This window comes from Ammospiza nelsoni, chromosome 15 (genome assembly GCF_027579445.1).
Source record: "Ammospiza nelsoni isolate bAmmNel1 chromosome 15, bAmmNel1.pri, whole genome shotgun sequence".
Lineage (NCBI taxonomy): Eukaryota > Metazoa > Chordata > Aves > Passeriformes > Passerellidae > Ammospiza > Ammospiza nelsoni.
The window spans coordinates 8,419,619-8,444,106 of record NC_080647.1 but is presented as its reverse complement, the minus strand read 5'-3'; the positions used below and the strand labels follow the sequence as shown (position 1 = coordinate 8,444,106).

The 24,488-nt window shown below is 39.7% G+C and overlaps 1 protein-coding gene across 4 annotated transcripts in view; it reads left to right on the top strand.

Moving 5' to 3' along the window:
- Window positions 1–24,488, top strand: part of IL1RAPL2 (interleukin 1 receptor accessory protein like 2) — a 333,678-nt gene that overhangs the window by 218,877 nt on the left and 90,313 nt on the right. For 3 of the 4 annotated variants that reach the window (XM_059482910.1, XM_059482908.1, XM_059482907.1), the window contains one exon: window positions 20,878–20,952. The exons of the other annotated variant lie outside the window; for it this stretch is intronic. In XM_059482910.1, coding sequence (XP_059338893.1) covers window positions 20,878–20,952 — 75 coding nt within the window. The remainder of the gene's footprint in view (window positions 1–20,877; window positions 20,953–24,488) is intronic. 4 annotated transcript variants of the gene reach the window in all.

The following is a 24,488-nucleotide window of genomic DNA, read 5'->3' as shown; positions in this document are numbered from 1 at the left end:
TGCACTGTTGATTTTAATGTACCTTGTTCTCAGAAATGTGAACATCCTGTTCATTGTTTACAGTGGGTTCCTTTGAAAAAGTTGCAGATTAATGTACTTTCTTATTGTAAGAATCTTACTAACAAGAACAACATTCAAATGCAGAGTTTGTTTGAGAATCAATAATGTCATTCTCCATGGTGTCCTCAGGCAAGCAAATGACATTTTGAAAGATTGGCCTTTAAAATGTATGAAAAACCCGGCACCCAAAATATTACAGGAAATCAAAAGCATTGTCTGTTACATTAATGCCTTGATTCCAGACTCTGTGAAACTATTTTATGAAATTTACAGCTGCAGTTCTCTCGCAGAAAACCATGATATATTAAAAAGTCTATGGAAATAGGCTCCGTGTGAACCTCCAAAACAAAAGCAAACAGATTGTTAGTCCAAGTTTGGCTAGATAGCACCTCAGTCATCTTTTGGAAGTCATTGTTTAACAGTAGATGTGGGATAGTCTCTTAGAATTTAAGTCAAATGTATTTTAAATGGGATTTATTTATTTGTTTGCAGTTTCACTAGGAAAGGCAGCATTTATGGAGGGCACCTCTGAAATTGTAGTTTTCATTCTGAGTTTTGTCCTGTGTCTGTGAGAGTTGGTTAGAGTGAGGAGAATGATGCCTTCTGAATATTTTTAGTCTTATGTTGTTCTGCAGTATGGTATTCACACAAACCATTGGAGAGGTCAATTGGCATAAAGTTTCACACTCACAACTAATGGGAGAGCTGTTGCTGGTTATTACACTTTTCCAGTCTTCCCTATTCCATCATTCTAAAACAATGCCAATGAGGGAATTCACTTTTGTCTTATACTTTGAGTTAAATAAAATACATACATTTGAACAACGTGAGTTTCCTCAGTTCAGCAAGGTGAGCTCTACTTCTCAAAATCTGTTCTCAGGGGTAGCTTTACTCTGCCTTTTGTAGCTGCATTCCCCATTGTTCTGCAGGGCCATGAGCCCTTGTGCTGCAACCTGCACTGAACTTTGCCTTTTAAGTGCTTCAGAGAATTCCTCCCTCCTTGTGCTTCTGTTTGTGCCTTCTCAGGATGGCAGGGAGGAGCTGTGAGGAGCCAAGATAAACAGACAGCCTTTCACTTAGCAGTTAAACAGAAATGAGAAGAAACAGGACATGCACTTTGGTTTTTCAGTTGTATCCTTCATATGGACAATATGAACAATGCTGATTTTCCTCTCTACTGCATGTGCACTACTTTGACTCAAGGAGATGTGTTCATATTTACAGGAACACTCCTTGTGCTATAGAAAACATTTACTCAGAGCTGGTGCAGTTGTTTTTTCCGATTTGGATGTGTCATTATTCTCTCACTCACTTTTGTGATGGATCCTTGACATGAAGACTTGGTTCAGGCTTATACAGTTCCAGTGAAGATCACTGCATCTTATCCTCCAGTTTGAGAAAACTTTTACCATTTGTCTTTCTCAGACTAGGAGTAACATCAGTGAATGCAGTTTCCTCTATTCCTGGAAAACAGTGAAAATACTGAGTGCAGTCCTCAGAAGAAATCCTTTCTCCTCTCATTTTGTTAGTCTCAGAATAAAAGTTACCTTCTAAAGCAGACATCAGTGCAAATGAACTTAGGCTGTATTAGAAGCAGCTTTTAGATTTTGTGTAAATCTAAGAATGTTGGAAGTTGCTGGCTGGATGCTTAACAAACAAGTTTTCCTGAATTGAAATTGGGACGCACTGTTTGCTGACCAGTGTGGATGCACAATCCAGGGCTGCACAGTGGGAATTGTTTGGGCCATGATGTTTTCTCCTTTCACTTTTACCTTCTTCTATCTCTTGATGATATTCAATTCTGAAACTCCCATTAAATTTGGAATATCGCTGATGCGCACTGTGTAATTATGAATTCCGAACTCCACGGCCTGACGCTCATCATTCTGCATACACTGTCCTTTGTCAAAAGGGCAAGAAGGGCTACATGCTTAATACAGATGAAGCTGTCTGCATGGAAGGATCTTCCAAGTCTGTCTCTGCACCAGGGAAGGCCATTTGAGAGTCACAACAGAATTTTGGTTAAGTCAAAATGTTCCCTTCTGCATGTTCCCCATATGCCAGTAAACAAACATCAGCATAATCAAGCACAAAAGAAAAGCTCCAATTCTCAGATGAAGGAGTGAAGGCAGATTTGCATGTATCCCCACATAAGTGTATAATTACAGAATTTGATCCTTATCCCTGAGATACTTCAGGATGTGCACAAAAGCTTCCTCAACCATTGTGCTCTGAGTCCTGTTTGGTTGTTAGTGACTCTTCTGCAGGGACTGTGTAAATCAGCACAGGGACTGTGCAGTGCTCACTTTACAGCATGGGGAGAGGGAAGTGACAATTTTTATTTAATTTTACAATAAATAGGCAAGGCTCCCATGTGATGCACTTCCACTCAGGAGACATTATTTTTTGCCACAGAATTTTTGTTTCTTAAAGCAAAACATCAGTCCATGACTGTCTCACATAAACAAATGCAGGTGTTAGAATTGTTCCCCATATTGCTGTGGGAGGTTTTTTTTCCCTGCTGTTTGTGTGAATGTTCTTTCTCAGTGGAAATCCCATTTAGCTTAAACTTGTGGGGTTTTTCTCAAAGTATAACCTCAAGCTAAACTCTTTTGCTTATGTTGCTATTTTTTACAATGGTTTAAGCTGAAGTTAACCTTCCTATTAGCATTTTAATGGAAAAGGAGATTCTAGCACTTAGCAAGACATTTTGTCTGCTTTCAAATAGCAACGTGGTAAAGGTATGAAATGCTGTTTTCCATTGTTTGCAAATTCTTTCTTTTCCTGCTGCAAGGCTCTTTTCCCTTTATTGATATAAATAAGAACAGCATTTGGCAGGGACATCCCAGGTCCTCTGTAACAGTCATTCTCTTTTTAACAACATCAAATACTCGACTTTATAAGCTAGTCAGTCCTGTTTTAAATTAAATTGAGGGGATTTTGCTCATGCTTTCTAAGCCTATTCTAAATGCTCTCTTTACTGGTCATTAAAATACCTCTTCATATCTTAAATAAATTCATGGTCAATTATAACCATTTGTTTCAATGCCATGTAATGTTTTTTAGCTGAAATATTGTTCTTTAAAGTGAATATGACTTTCCAAATAGGGTTCCATTGCCACAGTCCTTCCTTACAAATGTCCCCATTGTGTGACACTGTATGGGAATCTGAAAATGGGTCAGGACACCGTGTGCCTAAGTAAATAATATTGAATGTACTGTCAGTTTTCCAGAGGTACTGCAGGGTCGTTCTAACACCCTCCCAAAGTAGAGGAGGTTAAGCCATGTGAAAATCGAAGGACAAGCAACAGATGTGTTGTACAGGCAAGAATTATTTATTAAAAGTCCCCAAGACAATAAATATTATAAAGTAGTGGTTATAATAATAGCTTAGTTCCTGCCTTGCTAGGATTTCCATTACATATTAATTCTATTATTAAAACTTAAAATTGTTTTATTTATGATCCTGTTTTCTAAGGAAACACCTATTGATCAAAACAGGCCTTGCTTTATCAAAAATTCAGAGCATTATCCAGATCAGTGGTCAAGCTGGATATATTAAACCAGATGATGTTTTAACAGTAGCAGACACAAAGTGATGTGTCCAGCAAGAGGGAAAGCCAGGCACAGCTACAAAGTGTACCCCAAAAACCTGGAGCACCTTGAGGGCTGCAAGGGTGAGAGCACATGATGGTGCTCTGCCAGTGGAGCCGCAGTAGTTCCTTGGTGCGTGGCCAGGGCACCCTTTGGCAGGATGAGGCTGTTGGTGACAGCCTGTTGAACGGGCTTAATATAGAAAAATATAATCTCTGTCTGGTAGAAGTGCTGGGAAGGTGCTTTTCTGGCAGAGTGTGTGGTGCTTTCACACTGAAGGGCTTGCTGACTGCCACTCAACAAGAGAAAACACAAGCAGCAAGGTACCAATGAAGCCAGGTGCACACAGACACAGTGCCCATGTGGTGGGGATGGTGCTGTCTCTGTCCCCTGGCCTCTCCTGGCTGGACAGGGAGGACAAAAATCAGCACGTGCCAGCCCTGAGCTCTGGCAGGGAGTGGCATCTGCAGTGTGCATTTAGATGGGGACAGTAGGAGCAGGGTTGGCTTTTTGCTGTGCTGGCTGGAAGACCAGTTGATAGAAAGCTGCATTTTTCTTGTAAATTGGTGGAATAATGGTGTGTTTGGGGAGAATGTTGGATCTAGCACCAGGTATCTGATGAGGCTGTGTTAGAAACCTCCATCTGCTGTACAAGAGCACTTCAGTGTAAGTGTCAGAGCAGCAGCTCATCAGGGCTTGACTTAGCTGTGCCAAGAGTTATTTATATTCTTTCATTGAGAGCAAGGTCTACAAAGCTGCTGTCCTGAGGAATCAGAAATTCGAATACAGGAGGATTTCTAACCAAAAGGTGAACATTGGATCAGTAAATTAAATTTAGTTATAAGAGGATAAACAGTAAATTAAATTTAGTTATAAGAGGAGTCAGGCACTCACCCTTCCTGTTCCTGCTGCTTTGGAGTGGTGTGGGTTGGTGATGTTGCCTTACATTAATATAAAAGATTTCTGTGAGGCTGGGTGACTGTACCTGAGATTATCCACTCTGCCAGAGGAGAAAGTAGCTGTTAATTTAATATAATTTCTGGTTTGGATAAACTATTTTGTTTGGACAGAGAGAGTGTAGATTTTCCAAATTGCTTTTCCATCCTTTTCAGCAAAAAATCGTGAGGAGAAGAAAACCACAAAGACCATGCATTAAGTCTTGAGGTCATTCTTGCTGCAGTTAAATGGTTTGAGTTTAATAATAATAATAATAATTATTACAATAATCACTATTATTACATTTTATTTCATATTAAATATTAATGAAAATAATTTCCAAAATGGTGATATCTTTACCTAATTTGTGTGCATTTTGTCCAGTACTTAAAATTACTCATTTCAAGAAGCAGAGTTTAAATATGTTCTGTTCAAGGACTGTAACCAAAGGCAGGTATGCCAAATTCTTACATAAAAAACTGTCATTTTCATTTAAAATAGCTCAAAAGTGCCATTTAAACCACTCAATTCCACCCAGGTTCATCATACTTGGGGTCAAAATTTTGACAGCAAAGCTGTCAGTTGTATCCTAAATTATACTTGTTTGATTTGTCTGCATTCAGGAAGCAAAATTAGGGGCATGAAGCACAATTTAATTGTGGATCATGTATGCAAGAGGAATGTTGTGAGTATGCCAGTGCAAAGTAACTGGTGTTTGCCAGCTGCTGCTGTGACTCTGCTCTGCTTGCAGACTGTTGACTTTGTGTATATGTAATGATTTTTTCAAAGAATCAGTGATCATTGAGGCAGCAATAATTGGCACTGGGGAAACCTTTTAGCAAGTCTTCCCTAGCAGTTAGTGATGTGTTGATTTCACTGGCTTTTGAATAGCTAGAAAGTGTGCTAATTTTCAGTTGTGTAGTAGCACTTAATTAATGATGCTATAGAGGCTTGGAGAGGTGGGCTCAGCCTTGGGTGAGATCCTGCTAAGTGAGCAGTGTGTACTGAGGAGCCTGAGAATGAAGTGCAGTCTCAGATTAACTCAGTTTGGGATTAACAGAAGTGCATGTCCAGCCCTGCAAGGTCTTTTCAGAACAGAGAACTGATTTATGCCCCTGCTGAACATCAAACATTTCCAGTGGCTGCAGGTCTTAGAGCTAAGGCTCAACCACAGAATAAGCTTAGGGTTTGAATGGGGTTAGAACAGAGAGAAAACCTGATTTGTAGCTGTAGTTTCATTCATGGTGCTCAGGAGCAGAACTAAGCAGAAACAGGAAGTGCTTCTCTTCATTTTATTTTCAAAACACTTCTTGTTGTCCTTACTCCTGCTTTCCTGGCCAGAGATTTAACAAAGAGTAGAGCAGAAGGTCACCCCTTTACCTTAAGTATTGGTATAAAGCAGGTTGTACATGTGGGTGAGTGAACAGGTTTATTAAAAAAGAAAAAGGCAATAGATAAGGCTCTAGCTGCTAAAAGAAGCTCTCAGAACTTTAAATGTGTTTAAATTAGGAAGTTTTATGTGCTTGAATCTGAAACTTGAAAATGTAAGAGTCATTGCAGTCAATTTAGTTGCTTAATGAAATAACGAAAGCATCATATGAAATTATGCAAAACCAGGGGAAATTCAATATCCTGAAATCCTACATGCAGATTAATCAAATTAATGGCAAGGTATAAAAGGACACATTTGGGAGATTATGAAGAAAGTCAGCTGCACAGATTTTAAAGCCTTGGAAAGGGAAGACAAGACATTGCTCAGTGCCGTATGGCAATTTTCTCAGTATAGTAGTTAAATACAATATTTTGGAGGAAAAAAGTAATATTTTGGGTTTTGCCTTTTTTAATGAAACTTCTGCAGTATATTTGTTTTAGCTTGGAGGAAGTTAAATAACCTTCAAAGACATTGTCTTAATTTTCTGAAGAAAAATACATAAGTATGTTTTATATAGTAAAAATGTGAGACAAAGGGGTTTCCGTTTGTGGAGATATTTCTCTTCCTTTTTGTTGAGTTTTATTTTTTTGTTTGTTTGTTTGTTCTCTTGTTTTTGTTTATTTTGTTACACAAAACTGAATTTGATATTAATGTGCAAACAGTTTCAGGCAACCAAGAACACACTTATTTTCCTTCATAAACTATTTGTCTGAAAAAATTAATGGGGCTCCTATCTTGAATATTTGAGAAGTTCTCAGTGTTCAAACTGTGTGAAAATATAATTGGAGTCTCCTAGTCTCCTTCTTCTCACTGTTATATTTAAAAAAGAATAAACAATAAGTAGAAGTGAAAACGAATGAATTATTACCTGAGATGTGTGACATTTGGGAAAAGATGTAATATTTCCAAACTTATAAGAAAAGTTATTAATTAAAAAATGTACTTACCAAGAGTACCAGCAAAAAATAACACAAAGAATCAGATACCTTACTGCCAAACTATTGCTCCCAAAATTTAGGAACTTGGAACTCAGGTGCCAAATTTACTCTCCTCAGTGACAGGCTGCTGTGCCAGCACTTAGACCACAGAAAGTCAGGAGACAAAAACCATAAAGGATCTTGATAAATAGCAGCATGACAATAATCAGCCCAGATCTGCTTGCCCTGAATGTGCTCACGTGAGACTGCAGCATCATCTCTCCAAGGAAACATCTCCAGTTGAAATTTACTTCACCAGAGGGACTCAGATTGGAAAGTTCCCCAGTCTGAGGGATTATGCCTACTTTCAAAGGCCACTCTTCCCCTTCAGCAGTCCAAAAGACATCAGTTAAGATGAGACCAGGCCTTTAAGGGAGGTCTGAGTAAAGCACTGCTTCACTTGGGGTAGAGAGATTGTTCCCACCAGGGCACCTCGTCACAGCCCACATCTCATGGCTCTGTTCCTGTACAAAGTCCCTCAAGGAAGGGCTCCATCCCCACATCCATATGCTCGTGGCTTTTACTAGCACTGTACTGCCTCTCCTCTTCCCAGTTAGGATCCCTCATGCTTGTTTCCCAAAGCAGACATTTCAGTCTGTGATGTTGGTAAATCATTGTCCTGAGAGACACAGGGAAATGGAAGGGAGGGGAAACAGGGTTTGTGCCATTAGAAGGATGGAAGAAGCACACTCTGTGGTTCTGTTTCCTCTCACCATAGTGCAAATCTGCAGATTTTTGAGCATTTCCTGGTGGATGCTTGTTCTGATCCAGATCTTTCAAATATGTTGAGAAAGCAGAGGTGAGCACCAGGAGAGACCTGCGCTTCTGTGAAAACTCTTCATCAAAGCCTGTTTGTTGTGACTAACAGCAATCAGTGTACAAAAGAGGCATCTCTTGAGTTAAGATTAGAATGAAAGAAAAGAGAATAAACAAGTTTCCTCAGATGCAGCCAAAGCTCTTTCCAAGCGAGTTTGCCACCCTGGCCAGCTCAGCTCAGTCACAGAGAAGAGCCACAGCCGCAGTGTCAAGGTGAGCACAGAGACTGCTGAGCCAGAGATGCTGCTGCTTCTCTCATGGCTCACATCAGACTAGGTTAAATCAGGTTCTTTACCCTAAAAGACATGGTTGCAGAATCTTTGTTGTTAATTTCCATTCCAAGTAAGCATAAATACTCTTCGTAAGTCCTCACAGAGCTGTGGGTGTTGTGCTGCTAGGAACTGGGCTCTCAGGTAAAGCTCCCATTGCCTCAGAGGAGTTCACTTATTATTAAAGGAAATATCAGACTGCCAAAGGTGGAGAGATGGTGTTTTAGAATAGGCATGTTTGTAAAATATGAGAGGAAAATACTGGTGAGGAAGATGGGGGGAGGAAATACTCCATTAGATATCTGTGTATTGAAAGTGACAATACCTAATACTACTAGCAGGAAAATTTATCATGTGTTAAATTAATGTACTGTATTATGGGATGCTTTTATATAGCAATTTAGTTTTCTTGGTGAAGTTTTGTATTGAGAAGTAATAAAGAAAATTCTAGTGTAAAATATGCTACCTTCAACATTCATAAAACACACTGTACTTTAAAGGACCCAATCCTGTTCATATCCACAGAAACGGAAGCTTTGCCATTGACTTCTGTGGAAGCAAGGTCAGCTACAAAATGATCAATTAAATAGGATTCCAAGTATGATTTATTGTGCTCATGATACTCATTTTCACCCCATTAGCGTTCCTTTTCCTTAGTGTGACCTTCAGTCCTGCATAGTGAAATGCTTATTGCTCCAAACCATGACCTAACAGCTTGAGAATACAACTGATAAGGCAATGATCTGAGTCAAACAAGATAGTGCCCATGGGCAGGAGCTTCTTGTACAGTACACTGGACTCCTGGCCTCCACCTTGTAATGATTGTGGACGTTCTCCCAGTATAAAATCTCTGTAATTCTAATAAATCAGGGAATTTAGGTTCAGGTTTGAACCTGCCTGCCCATGGAATGAGTTCCTTGTTTTGATTTTCTTGTTTTCTTGTTTAATTTTCTTGTTCTTGCTTATTGTATGAAATTGTCTTTATCTCAACCGTGAGTTTCCTTACTTTTACTCTTCTGATCCTCTCCCCAGTCCCAACATGGGAGGAGTAAGCAAGTGACAGTGTGGGTGTGAGTTGCCAGCTGGGGTTAAACTACGACACTAAACTATAGAATCCAGATATTTTCTTGAGGCCTGGAATTAATGTTAGTTTTCTTTTTCAAAGCAAAATAGCAACTTTGGATCTATCAAATGGAAAACAAGCAAAGGACTAATCCAAGAGGAACAGGAATTCAGTTACCAACCACCTATATCACAGACCTGGGAAATCTTGATTTCCATTTTCCATTGAAAGACAGAGGTGTTTGATGTTGATGCAGTGACAGATGACACCCTATACTGTCTGTTCTTCTGTTGCTGTTGGAATTGTGTATTTAGTGAATTAGTCATGATTGATGATAGTTTTTAAGGACTTGCTAGTTCTTCCTGGGAAAAGATGGCATATTTTAGCAATATTAATGGTTTGAGACTTAAGGATAGCAACATATATTTTTGCAATCTTTCAGCAGCAAAGCCACAATTTATACAAATGGATTCACTCTGTATTTAGCTCAAGCAACTCTGACAAAAGATGTCATTTGAAGTAATGTTGCTCATCATTCATAGATAGGAAAGCTTAAGGGTCCATTGCTTTGATATGAAAGTGTGCTGCAGTTTTCTGCTTCTTTTACTATCAGTATATGGTGTTAATGATACTTCAACTATTTTAAGCAGCTCCAGTTGAGACTAAAAGAACAGAAAGGTGCTTATTTGCCATAGAAAGAGATACACTAACTTGGGAGTATGTAGAAAAGCAGCATTCCAGCAACAACTCAGAATTCCCTAAATGTCAGCTCTGCAGCAGTTGAAAAATAGTGTTGCAATGTGTTCAGCCAACATTGCCAATTTATGGCACAGTACAGTATATTAGATCCCTTTACAGCACCTTGGTAAGGAAGCACATCATTGCAGAATAATACCAAGGGCTGGGAGAGGTCTCTGGCTTGCTGTGGTGTATTTGCTGAAGTGCAGCCCAGTCCTGCAGTTGCATTTGAATGTTCCCTGTGGTTGTGATATCAGAAATGCATGCATGGGGACCCATTGCAGGATGGGCAACACACAACAAAGGCATGGTACAAAAGATAGTCTTTAGACACAATCTGAGAGTAATAACAGATTAGGACAGACATTGTGCCCTGAAAGAGTGTCTTACAGTGTTGCTGCACTGTGCTTTTGCTCCTGTCATCCAGCCCTTTTATGATGACACAATGCTTTTACTAATTAAAAAAACCCAACACAACAGCTAAACAAACAACCACCAGCTCTTCCTTTCTGTATTTAAACCTCTGGTTCTCTAAAGAGCATTGATATCTTGTAGTTTGCAGATAAGTGATAGATCCTTATTTAGTGCCATATTAAAAGTGAGCTGACACACAAAGATTTTCTTTATTTACTAATTGAAATCTGTGAGACAAAGTGCTAATATTTCCCATCTCTAATCCTGTATTTAGATTATCTCTATAATGCCCTCTTAAAATAGTTTGTTCTGTAATTATTAATCCAGATATTGTTCACTTCCTGAAAAACTGTCATCCTCTTTAGCTATGCATCTCACGTCTTTCAGTTTAAGCCCTTGCCTTACATCATTAGAAAACAGACCTTAGAATTGAAATAAAACACTTGCTGAACAAGGCAATCTTTATTACCTGTAATAAATAAAAAGGTGTTTGATAGCTGTTGTGTATCAGAAGGAGTTGATGGGCAAGTATGTGTTGATTAGAGAGAACTGAATTGGTGGATAATGTATCTCAGAGCAGACTCCAATGTGGAAAAAAAAATTCAAATGGGGCTGGGTGGTAGGTAAAACAATTACACGTGCCTGGGCAGGTTATGACACTCACTGTATGAAGAACATGATAAGTAATGCAGCCTTTACTGTTTCCTGCCCTGCCACTGCTGAATTTGTGCTCAGCCAGCCTCTCCATCCACCAGCCTTCCCATCCTTTAGGACTGAAGTATGGTAAGAAATTTATAGGTTTTATTTGGAAGGAATTTTGTGGCTTTTTTGGGTTTTTTAGTCATCAGATTTTTCTTTTATTTTACATTGCAACAAAATCCAAAATTCACAAAATTCCTGTCACAGAGGCATGTCTGACAAATGCTGAGTGAGAATGCTGTTTCAGAAAGAAATAGAAGTTTCACAGTGGCCTGACTGGAAAATTGGAGGGGGTCTTCTTTAAATGTCTTTATTGCTTTAAAATTGTTCCATGAGCTGGGGCAGTAACACTGCATAATCACACAGAAGATATAAAATGGCAGTCAAAATACTATGTTGAGTTTCAATTGAATGATGTATTTTAAATGTAATGGCAGTTACTACCCAGAGCAGATTGAATAGTCTTGTTCTCCTGTTGAAAATGTCAAAGCAAAATCTTAAATTGCTTCAACACATGACAAACAGAAGACACTTTGAACAGGAGAATGAAGAGTCAAGCAGGTTCCTTACAAGAAGCTGACACAATTTTGTGAGAAATTTCTCAGAAATTGCATCCCTGGTGCAAAACTCTTATCTGTCTGCCGGGGAAAAAAGCAGCAGAAAAGCTAAAAGATGGGTAAGGACTGTTCCTCTGAGAGCAGCAGAGCAATGTAGAAGTTGAGGAAAGGGGTCTCTGTTTTGGGCTGCTTCACCAACACTGCCCAGGGGGCTGAGGGACAGGAGCAGTGCTGGTGTCTGTCCTGGAGCTTGGTGGCCATGACAGGAGGATAGAAAACCCCTCTCAGGAGAGTGTTTGTGTGCAAGTGGTTCAGGCAGAGGCAGGTGGGGGACCTGGGTATTGGGGCAGCCCTTTAGTGTCGTGCCCATGCCCCCTCACAGGGAGCTTGTGCTGCCTTTTCCACTGAGGCTGGGGGAGCAGCTTCCCCGTCCTGCAGCTTTGGGTGTATGAGCCTTGGCTGAGAGGATTTGTTAATAAAAATAGAATTGGTTGCTCTCCTCTTTTTCCACTTGATGATTTTTGGTTCTTTCAATTTTTTTTCTATTTTTCTCTTGATTTAAAGATTATCTTCATCTTTTAATAAAGGATGGAGGAAATATACTGAAGGATTAAGCCCTTATCTGCAGCCATTTGAAGTGCCTGTGGGACTGTTTAATCTCACATTTCAGAGGATTTGGAAGCTAGGCCTCTGCAGTTTCTGCTGCATACAGTATAAATGTGCTCAAATTGACCTGTGGGACAGGTGCAATCCATGGCTCACTCTCTGACAAGTTTATTTTGTACTCCTCTGATAAAAATGTCTGGTGTGTTGACAACCTGCTTCACAGTGGTCACATTGATTCAAAACAAGTAAAGTCCCAATGACCTGTTTTTGGCTATGACTTCACTGTTTTCCATTGCTTTTAGAATTGCCTTGAAGCCTTTGAACAGTTTCACTGGGCAGTTCATTTGTTCCTCTCAGCTGTGCTGGGTGTCACTCACTGGGCTGGTTAATGGGGCTGTCCAGAGATGCCCCAGTGGGCACTGGAATGCAAATCCTCAGACATTTTCATTAATGGATCCCTCTGCAGCCTTTAGTCACGTTCCTCTTGGAGGTTTGCCTGCAATTCTTTGCATCCCCACTGATCAGTAAACATTTTCAAGTAATATGGTAGTCTTAAAATATCACATTTACTGTTGAATACTTGCCCTATGCAAACCTGATGCAGTGCTTTGCACATGTTTGGTGTATTTTTGTGAAAAAGAAATTGCATTCTTGGATCAGAGACATGTTCCTTTGTTTGATAGTAGTTGATACTGAAAGGTTCAGGTCCCAGGCTGATCACCAGGGGTTATTCTGCTTCCCATCAGCTGCTGGAAACTCTGATGTAAGTGGTAAAAGGCAGCAGAGCTGACTCTGAAAATGGGTCGTCCCGCCAGAGATTTCTATGGATGCTACTTTTTTAGTTCATTCTTTTAAATCCTTTTCCTCAAATAAGAAGACAAATTTCCTGGGATAACTACCTCCTTCATTTCTTAAAGCATTGTCTTTCATTAGAAAATTTATGTTTTCTTGATCTTTGGTCATGAGGCAGGATAAACAATAGCAAGTGTATCTATGAGTTCCTTATATTATGCCTGCTTTTATTCATTTTCCTCCTCATCCAACCAATAATGACATGATTCACCCCAATTTTTTTCTTAATGATGCTCAATGTGCTTAGTGAGTATACAATTCAAAACTTCTTCCATGGAAAAACTGAAAATATAACAGACAAACCTGGTAGAGTATATTTTGCAGCTTTTGAAGGCAAATTAGAGACAAAGAACCTACATAAATATTGCATAAATATTTTTTGAAAAGGTTTTCCTTGTCAAGTAAAGTAACATTTTTCATCACTGTAACAAGCTTAGGAAGCCAGGGTGCTAATCCAAAGAATGCATCAGAATTAATAGATAGGGCAGGTGAAACCTTCTCATTAGTCCCCAACAGAGCAAAATCAATTGGCAAGAGGTGACGTAACTGAAGTTTCATGTTTCTTACTTGTGAATATAATTAATCTAAAAGACCTATAGTTAAAATTCCATCTAATTTTATTTTTTGGTATGGCAGCTTTGCAATCATAATGACCCTGCTGAACATCAAAGCTGTTTGAGCTGTCACACTGTGCAACATCTAAAATTGTCCAAAAATACAAGTTTTAAATGGTTGCTACTGCCTTTGAGACTTAAGTGAAATGCATTTTTAATGTCATTCTTCCGTAGTTCTGTCCTTTTCTTTGAAAAGCTGCCCAGGGTTGTTTGATCTGCAGCGAGGGTTTGATCTGGGCTGTCTCAGGGCACAGGTGAGCCATGAGGTTGGCTGAAACAGCAAAGAGGTGACAAAATGGCACTGGCTCTTCCTTCAGCAGTTTGTGGTGAGCACTGCTGGAAGCTGCTGTTGAGCTTGGAGATGGCTTTTCCTCAAAAAGAGCACTCATTGTTTTGCCAACATATGGTACTATAGGTACTTAAAACTTAGTTCATTTTATATTCATTGTCCACAATATTTCTCTACTGATACACTATCTGCAGCTAATACAAGTTTTTTAGCTCTGGAGAATAATGGATTGCTTTGAGTTTTGTTAAAACAGTGCATAAAATGCTCTTTGTGGTAATTCATGTGTCTGGGGTTGTGCTGTGGTGCAGTACCTCACTGTGCACAAGTGGTCAAATTGATCATGGAATATTAATGGCTTGTGGACTGCAGGCTTTTGGTAGCCTGGCTTCAGGTTGACAAGAATGATAGCTTTCATTTGCATGCAGAGTCCAGCTGTTCCTTTAAGATGGATGAAGGGACCTGGCTTCATCTGTCACCACTTCTTTACTTTCTTATAAGACAGAAAGAAAAAAGAATTAAAAAAGCCAAACCATAAAATGTCATAAAATGTTCTTTGCAGATCTCCTTGAAATAGAGGGTAATTTCAAGCATCTTATTTCTGCCCAGAGTCCAAGAGAAACATTTTGAGTGCAGATGAAATTGTGTCCTTTGTGCTAAATACACTCTGTTCATTAAATAAAGCACGGTCCATTTGAGATTTTTCATGAATTACATTGAAGGAAAATGTAATTTACATTTAGTAAGAACTTATTACACTTTTTTCCTACTTCAGAGGAAACTCATGCTTCATTCTTAAAAGCAAGCTGCATGATCCACGTTTAGGAAAGGAATAAAATGATCACAGGAATCATTTTGGCTGGGAAAGAACTTTGCATAATCTAACACAATCTGTGAAATTTAGAAATGCAGTGAAAGGAAAGGTGTGTTGGCAAGTGTAGGAGTGAGGAAGCTTGATAACATCACACAGTGAAAGCCCTGCTAGCACAGAATTCTTCTGCTTTCCAACACCCACTTTGCAATGACTCTAGTGACAGCACCAATGGTAACCCCTGCCATCAGTGCCACTGAATGTTTCACATCAGGAAATGCTAACAGTCAATGCCATGGGCATTTAACACGTATATTGCAGTCGTGTTAAGTGTTCAGCTCTGTTGTAATTACTTTGTGATAGGCACCTTGTGGGATTTTGCCATCTGTGCTTCAGTAATATGCAATCTGTGCTATTGTTTCTACTCCACTTCTCCAGAGTCCTGAGCCGTACTCTATTGCATAAGTTCCACCAATCTCTCCAGTTTCTTTTCTACAGCCCTATGTTACTTAATTGCCTTGTGAGAAGACGGAAGAAGGTCCAGCACAAAAGATCCCAAACCAAAAATCTAGTTAATCTCTACTTCTCTTAACATGTTCATGAATTCAGCAGAGTTCATCTGGCGCCTTCTCTCTAGAGCCATTTGGCTCTCTCTGTGCACTCTGATAGCATCCCATGTGCAATAGATGGAGACAGGTGAGGAGACTGGCAGCAAGACTCTTTATTTAGAAGTGATCTTGCCCATGGAATGATTAGCTGCTCCTAGTAGTTCTAAATAGTCACCATGGGTTACAAGGTCATGCCTGCAGCAGAAACTGCTGGAGCAGCTGAGTAAGAACAGGACAGGCACAGCCAGTTGTGCAGGATTTTCACTGCTCTCAGAGTCAAGGGAGCTGCAGTCATGGCCAGCTTCCCCTTGGTGCCAGCAGCATGACCTGTGAAACACAGGTCTGTTCTGAGTCATTGAGGACTTAGTGGGTTAAAATCAAAACCACCAGTAATGAACCAAGATCATTGCAGTGCCTCAAAATTCATTTCCCCTGTGAGCTGCATTTCAGCATGGACACAGCATCTTGCTGAAAGCTGTGATTTTGTTCTCCTTCTCTCAATGTCATAAAAAGAATTCCAATTAATTACCTCTGATATAAAAATGCTAAACCCCTTTTTGCAGAAAATGTCCCCCAGAGTCAGTCCTAACAGTGCATTAAGGCACTCTTGATCCTAGGTATGGTTTTCAAAAAGTGGTGTTAATGGTGGTGGTGGCCGAGGGGGAGGCATCCAGCTGCTGAATCATTCCATAGCATTTTCCCAAAAGAAGCATTTCCTGCTTGAATGGTAATAAATAGAAAAAACTCTTTGTCCCTGGCTAATGACTCCTGACTTCCACACAATTTCTGCATTTACTAAGTTGGAGTTGTTTGAGAATAAGTGTTCATTATTTGTTTTCAAAGATGGAGATATTTATCCTTAGACAACATCTCATTGCAGTGGCTTTATTTCTGTTTGAGCAAATAACAAATGGAGGTGCAATCATTTTGTCAGCTTAAACTGAGAGGAAGGAAATAACACAATAGGCAACTGATGGAGAAGTGTGTTTTGACTGACTGGTGGAGCACACTACAATAGAGCTAATCAAGAAAGAGGGTCCTTGTATAAACAGAGCGTCACAAAATTGCATTTTTTATGAATGAGTTGCTTCATGTGATTTCCTACTACTTTTCACCTTGTGTGGTAATTTTCTACTGTGCCAAGAAAATGAAAAGCAATGATTCTTATCTGGTAGCAGGACTTGCTGGTGATAGTGTGTTAGAGGTTCAGTCCACAAAGTCCAAGTGAGAACCCTTGGCTTTTTAAACAAGCTTTTAACCCTTCAAGTGAAGAGTTCATTCCTTGTCAGCCAAACTACAGTTGTCACATTTCCATTTATGTCTGCACAATTGGCTCTCACATTTGCTTTGTTGTAAGCAGAGACATGAAAGACAAAGCAGTAGCAGGTCAGGCCTGAAGCATTTGACTGCCAGCCTCTGAGAAACCTCTTGGCACAAGCTGGGATTTCAGGTGAGACAAAAGGAGTTAGATACATATCTTTTTAAAAGGTAAAATGCTGAGCTTCTCATAGCAACATATGCCCTCTGGTTAATATATTGATTGAGAGCTTTGTATGCAGTTAGTTCTGTTGTAATCTGTGGTGTGCAAGTTGCAGTATCACTGCCAAGGTTTGTCTTTGCCAAAGTAGATCTAAGCCATGTCTGGAAGCATATGTATTTGAACTGGGAGTGAACAAAAGCTTAACTTTGGGTATGAGCTAGATTCAGATTAAGGATTTGGCATGCAGTTATTTGCCCCAGAGGATGCTATTCAAACAGATCTGTTCTGCTGTCAAAAGGTTAGCCAGATTCTTGATTGAATGATACTAGAGGCACTGTGTTAATTAATGGTGGGAAAATGCCAGATCTTTTGATTGAAGGAAGTAGGTTGGCATACAATTGTCTCATAGAAGCTTTGAAACAATTTTGTTAGATTCTCTGCATTTTGTTTCGTGTTTAGATAATTTTTCGTTTCATCATTGCAAATTACATGAGCAAATGTCCAGGAGGTGCATCAATAGCAAAATTATAGAGCAGCAAATGTACTTTGGGTGCTTATCTCAAGAAGAGGGAAGTCATTATCCACCACTAGGAAGAAGAAAGCTGTTCCCCAGGATTTGACAGTTCCTAGCCACATGGGAGTTAACATTTTATCTCCCTTCTAAGAGTTATCTGGTCTGGAAAACACTCCAGCTGTGCTGAGTGGCCTGCACACAAGAAAGAGGCCCTTCAAATCATAAGCAGCTGGATTTCAGTGATGACCCTGGTGCTGACTGGAGCAGTTCAGGGCCGGGGGCACAGGTGATGCCTGTTGGCTTGGGGCGTGCCCTTTTGCATGGCACAGGAGAAGGGAATCTGCATTCAACTCAGAAGTTGTGTTTAGGTGAGCCACTCAGAATACACAGTAAGAGACTTGAGTTCATCGTAGCAACAGTTTGGGCTCCCTGTCTGTCACTGTGGATGCTGTAAAAGTCTGACTGGAGTGGGGTGGGGGCTGTGAAGCTGCTGCAGAGGGAAGGTAGGAAATAGTGTGGGGAAATAGAGCTGTGTCAAATGACAAACTGTGAAGGAACTGGGGCTTACTGAGAAGCCTGATGGTTTTTCTAGCTGGTTATCACTGCTTTTCCCTATGTAAAGATATCCTAAGGCTGTTTGTTTTCAACTGCTTTCTACTTTTTCAAGAGAACTCATTAGTGTGTCTGAATATGGAATGAAAGATTTTTGAAGCAGTAGGGCTGTGGTGGGGGAAAAAAATGAGCCTTCAGACTCTGAGGCTTTACTGGCACTTAAAAGCAGGACCCACTCCTTTCAGGCAGTCTTCTTCTTTAGTTGGTCCTGTGAGTAGCTAAACATTGACCTGTGCAGCACATCATGCTTTGCTTTATCTGACAGAGATCACTGTATAACTAACTGGAGAGACCAAATCTTATACAGGTCTCTTCTCTGCTTTTCTGCAGCATTTCTGGTGTGACAGCATACTCCTTGAGACTATGACAAAGAGACAATAAAAATATCATGTATGCTGGGAAGGAAAATGCACCTGTATGACCAGCTGCAGAGGATCACATCAGAGTATTGATCTGTACAACACTGTCTCTTTAAAACTCTCATGGACAAATGGAGTGACAAGTGTTGTTGAAATCACAGCAATGTGATTATTGTCCTAAAGTTTGTGTTACTTTTGAATGAGGTGAATATGAGCACAGGAGGCAACAGCACTTCAGACAGTTCCTGAGCAGTCTGGCTGCTAAACAGCCTCTGGCCATGTTCACCAGTCTCTTTTGGGAGGCACATGCATTGCCAGGTGCCTCTGGGTAAAGAAATGCCTTTCCAGCTTGTCATCCAACACCTGTGACGTCCAGCCATGCCCCAGGTAGTGAGTGCTGTTCTCCTGGGACAAGGTACAGAAGCCTCCCCTCAGTCTCAGTTCTGTATCTTCCACAAACAAATCCAGCCCAGGCAGTCCCAGCCTGGTCACTGGATGAGACCCTAGAATGATGAGGAAAGGCAAAGCAGCCCCTGAGGCTGCTGCATTGTCAGGCCAGTACCTTCCCAAGGTGGGTCTGTCTAGGTGGCCACAGGAATTGCTGTCTTGGGAAGCTGATGTCATCCTTATTCAAGTGCCTTCACCATGTAAGTGCTGCTGCTCAGAGCAGCCTGGGGACATGCCACATTCCATGGCATTTGGAAGGGAAAAATAAGAGTGTAGACAGCTGTATCACAGCTCTTCCCTTGACAGTTCATGAGGTGGATTCAGTTTCATAGCAGAATTACTGCCCCTTTGATAATAGGAAGAATTACTGCCCTTTGATAATAGGAACAATACATTTAATTGTTTTAATTTCATGTAGCTTTGTGAGAGGTCAAATAACAGTTTATACTATTACTTTTATTAAATACATGTTGATACAGTAACAGCAGTAACTTTTTGTTCTTCTTTTCCTTGAGCAATGCTGCAAATCAGTGCCCCATGTCTATAAACTGTTCCTAGAATTAAAGAAACTTCTTGTAGAGGAATGGGAATTTGAATAAATGTTGGTTTTGGACTTCTGTCAAGTACAGAGATCATATAAGTCTAGAGCCCCTTGTAGCTGAAAATATCTTGTATTGCTTTTATGTTTAAGAAGGACCAAAAGTGAATTTCATAAGGTGAATAAGTCATCTGATGTCTGCCCTCTAAAATAAGATTAGCCTTTGTTTTCAGTAAGCACATCTGACATTGAAGAGCCAGCAGTTTGTTGCCTTCTCATCTCAAAATCCCTTTGGGCCATTTCAGTTCCTATGGAAAGAGCTCTGACAGGCTGCCAGTTCATTATGGTGATTACTCTCCAAGAAGAACATGGCAGACCATAACCATTTAAAATATGACATGCAGGAGCACATCTAGAAAACTTCCAAATGTTGCAAGTAAAGCTGATGGAAACAGGGGGAAGCCCTGGTCAGATTGGGTTAGAAAGGGTGTAGGTGGGACTGGGATATGAAAAGAATATGAAGTAAGGAAAGCCTGAGCACAGTGGCACAGCATGGATGAAGGTGCTCCATCAACTTTTCTGCATATTCTGCAATGAACAGAGTACTATTTAATACCAGAAAATAAAAATAATAATATAAGAAAAGCATAAACGTAGCAAGAAAAGCCTGAAAAATTGAAGAAAATAAATAACTATACCAGAAACTGAAACTCTGAGGCTGTTGTGGATGTAAAATTGGTTTGTGGGCTGACAATCGTTTATTTTACAATCTCTGTTCAAATAATTTCAGGTGATGGGTTTTAACAGGAAAACTTTGAAGGTAATTTTTAAATGTTTAATTTCATGTGGTGTAAGATGCTGTACTGTATTAAAAGCATTTCTCCCCATTTTTGGGAATACACAGTCGTTTATTTCAAGCTAAGCCAAATTTACAAAACCTATTTGCACAGTCTGGCCCTAAGTTTTCCAACAGGGGTGTGAAGCCTGTGCCTGCAGCTATGCTTTTTAATAGTTGTGTAATCTGCTTGCTGGAGCAGTCCCCTGGCAGGAGAGGCTGGGGTGTTCTCAGATGGAGATATTTCTGCGCAGCAGGAGGCAGGGTCCCCAGCAAGGCTTTGAGGAGAGGGCCTGGGTACCCCACCTGCTGGGGTGGGAGTCTGAGCTACTGTGGAGCTGCTGGGGTCCTTCAAGCACAATTATGTGCAATTTTTCTATGTGTTGTTTTGGACAGGCATAAAGACATGTCGGGGCTGGTCACACTGAGATAGATTTGTCTGGCACTTCAAATTCATTGTGTTAACTTTGGAATGTGAGGGTCTAAACTGCTTGTTCTACTTATTACACGTAAGCTAAAGTGAGAAGTAGAGTTTGTTTTGCTGCTTTGTGCTAAAATGTAATTCTTGAAACTGGTCATTTCTGTTGAATCACAGCCACAAGGTAGGTGGTGACACATGGGCTGTGTAACAGCTGTACTATGTAATAAATGTTTACATGCCATCAAGTATACAAACATTTGATTGCTTACATGACAGAGCTTTTCTTTTGCAGTCGTTGGTCTCAATTTTTCCATTACATGTTCTCATTTTCTTTTCTAGCTTTAGTCACAGACAAACCTCCAAAGCCATTGTTCCCCATGGAGAACCAGCCAACTGTTATAGATGTCCAGCTGGGTAAGTCCCCTTCTGGGAATAATAGATCCTAAACTTCCACTCTGGTCGCAGATGGGATAAATTGAAAGTGGTAAGAATGGTTTAGTGGTAGTTATTACATGCAAATCAATTTGCAGCTTCTCATTTATAACCGTAGAATTTACTGCCACGGCAATTTAAGGGAGTGAACTTCAGGGAATGGCAGTACTAATCGGTTGCAATGGGTATTAAATATAAAACACTGATGCTTTTCTTAATATATGATTGGTAGAGTAAAATATGTCTATGTTGGTGCTGTATTGGTCAGTTGATGTTCAGCCTAAGACAAATGTTCTCATAAAAGAAGTGCTGATTCTTTTAAAAGTTAGTGTAAAGCATTGCATTTCCAGGTTGTTCTGAGTGTGTACCAGAAAGGGTTTTTGACTAAAATGCTTGCATGCTTTTCTCACTCCTGTTATATATTCTTCTGTGAATGCACATCTCTGAATCTCACATAGCAGCCTCTATTTTCTGTCATGTTAGAAAATAATGTTAGAGAGTTCTGCTAACTTTGGAGAGCTGTAGGGCATTGTGATACTGAAAGAACTGTTCAGCATTGAGGTTCCAGGGTTTTTTTTTCAGTGACTTGAAAATAGATTTCTAATTTTAAGAAGCAGAATTGGAGTTGCTGTTAAGGATTGTGGTGCCATGAGCGTAAATTACAAGAGATGTATTGCATATGGGGATTATTCACTCAGTGCTGAAACTGTGGCACTTTCCTTCTTGAGCTTGACTCTCTTCCTCCTTTATACCAAAGCCGTCTAGAATTTAGAGGTGGAATGATGTTTAATGGCAAGCAGAGTCAGTGTGAAACATCTGAAAAGGGCTGGTGACATTGTGGTGAAGCTGTTTGTATTTGTGAAATTTTGCATACAGAGCTCTACTTGAGATGAGTACAAAGACACGTCCTTGCTCGTAAGCCAGGTGCCAAACAGTGTCAGAGAAACACTGTAGATGCTATGAAATATTTAAAAATAGGGCTTGAATTCTTGAATGTGAGAATAGAAATTATTTGTGACCTTAGTGAATGTTAAAGATTAGCTTTCTCTCATACACCTGAATTGACTCAGGGAGTCTGTAAGGGCTTGCACAGGGAAGACAGCAGTGGATATGGGCAGCAGCCAGTGCCAGATGAATTCTGCAGACAGGTGCATATCTGCATATTTAGGTTCCCCTCCACAGGCCTTGAATATCTGCAGCTGAACAGAAATTGCCCCTAAAAGAGGATATTAAATGGATCTGGAGCCATAGTTAAAACCCTACTTGAGTTACCAGCAAAACTCAATCACTGAAGTTTGGATAAGCCAAAAGACTGAATTCAGTCTCCTGGTCTAACTTCTTAAAAGTCAACTTTCTAATGATTTCCTTTGGGAGCATGCTGTCCCTATATACATTTGTGTAATAAATGCACTCAGAGTACACATCTTTGTTTCCTGCATTTTCATTTCAGCTTCATTTTCTCTTCCAAGTTCCCCTGTTCCAGCAGGACTCTGTTGGTTTTGCACTGAATTCTTTGTTGTTGTTGTTGTTTGCATGAAAACATTTTGTTCTGGCTGATTAAAAGGAGGTTTGATTAAAAAAATGAAAACAAACCCACTCCTCTCCATGGAGATGTGGCTCAGTAATAGGATTTTGGAATATCTCCAGAGGGAAATACAAATCTTGCATCTTTATATGCTGGAATGTAATCCATTAGTTGTCCCTTAAGATCAGGGAATTTACATATGGGGCTTTTTTTTCTGATATGTTAATGGGTTTGGTTATTGCCACTAAACCATATTCATATGACTGAACCTTAACTTCTTTTGCAGTGAAGTTTATTGATTTCCCTCTTGATTTAACTTGTCAAATAGATAAAGCTGTAAGATTCTCAGGGAACACCTTCAACTCGTGGAGGCCACCAGCAGCTTGGGGCAGGAAGGCTGTGCTGGCCTCTGAAATGTGCCACAGCCTTGAGGGACTGGGAATTATTTGCTTGCACAATGCAAGGTGGGGAGAAGTTTTGTGTTAGGACCTATACGGTCACTTCATTGAAATCTTGTTAAGCTCCTAGGAGTTTTAGAAAATTGACATTAATCGATATTTTATTAGACATTAAAAGGAAATTTCTGTGTTTTACATGCCAATGGAGTCAAATCACCCAATATGCCTGATTTTTCAGTAGTTATGCAAGTATGAATATGTCACTAAGCTACAAAAGAAATTAGTTTAATCCATCTACTTGTTCTGCAGAGATTATTTTAGTTTTCTATTGGAAAGCTAATCTTTAAAGAAATAGCTGTCTTTCCTCTCTAAATAGAGGAGATTAATAATTATTTACTGTCTTTATCTTTAATGATTAGCACAATGCAATGAAAAATCTCCCTGGGCCTCTAGGCAGTGGCCTAACTATTTAACAGCTTATTTGCCCTTACTGCAAACTTCAATATTCACCTTTTAGCTTTCAGATCTTACAGGAAGTTTTAGTGAAAACAGGTATGCATCATTCTTATTGACAGTGGATAAAAGAGCTCCTTCAGGCTTCAAACGTGGTCCAGAGCCTGCCTTGTTCTTCTTAAGAAGCAGGAATGTACTTTGTGTTTTCTGATTTTCTTTGGAATGTGACAGAGATCTAAAACCAATCCTGTCAAGATTAGAGAGAAGCAGAAACTGGAATTTGCTTCTTTTTTGGTTTTTGTATTTGCTTGTGGTGGGGAAACAGAGCTAGAGATGGGGGAGGGTTGACAGGAGGACAAAAGATCATCCCTGAGGAGAAATAGTCCAAAACAGTTTCACTCATTTGCTTTACCAAGTCAGATAATCATTTCATCTCTGGATAGACCTAGAAAATAATGACAGATTTTTTTTTTTCTATTGTCCATTTATTGCTTTCTTTTTGAAAAAACAAAATTAGAAAAAAAATTTGTGTTTTAGTTTTTTTCCATTGAGGTCAGTATAGAAATAGTTCTTGATTGTGTGGTATGTGATACGTTTAGTCTTTCTCTACCTTGGTATTAACAAATAATGTTTTTTATTACTATATGTTTTGCAAATATATGGCATTACTCTGATAATAAAATGTTCTTCCTCAAAAAAAAATATCTTAAATTATCTTCATGATAATAAAATCAAATTTGATAGTACAGGCCAAAATACACAGCTCTCATGCCCAGGAGATGGGGTGGCTTTGGCAGAAGGCTTTGAACACCATCTCCCATGTGAAGCTCTGACTGGGAATTTATTGAAGTGTGTGCTGGTGTGATTCATAGTTGAGTTGTTCAAAGGCCCTTTTTTGGAGCAGCAGCTTGCTGTTACTTTGACCATACAAACCTAAGTGTGTTTATGGATTGTTTGTGCCAAATCCCTGAGTTTAGATAATTCCTTATGTGATTTAGAAGAGTAAAGATTGAGACCTCAGTCAGGTGTCTGGGGGCTGTGAGAGTAAGTTTTAAAGATCTGTTATCTGCTTTCACATACAGCTGCCTGACAGCAAGTGGAGCATGCTGTGCTGTAGGTCTAAAGATGACATGTTGGCAGTT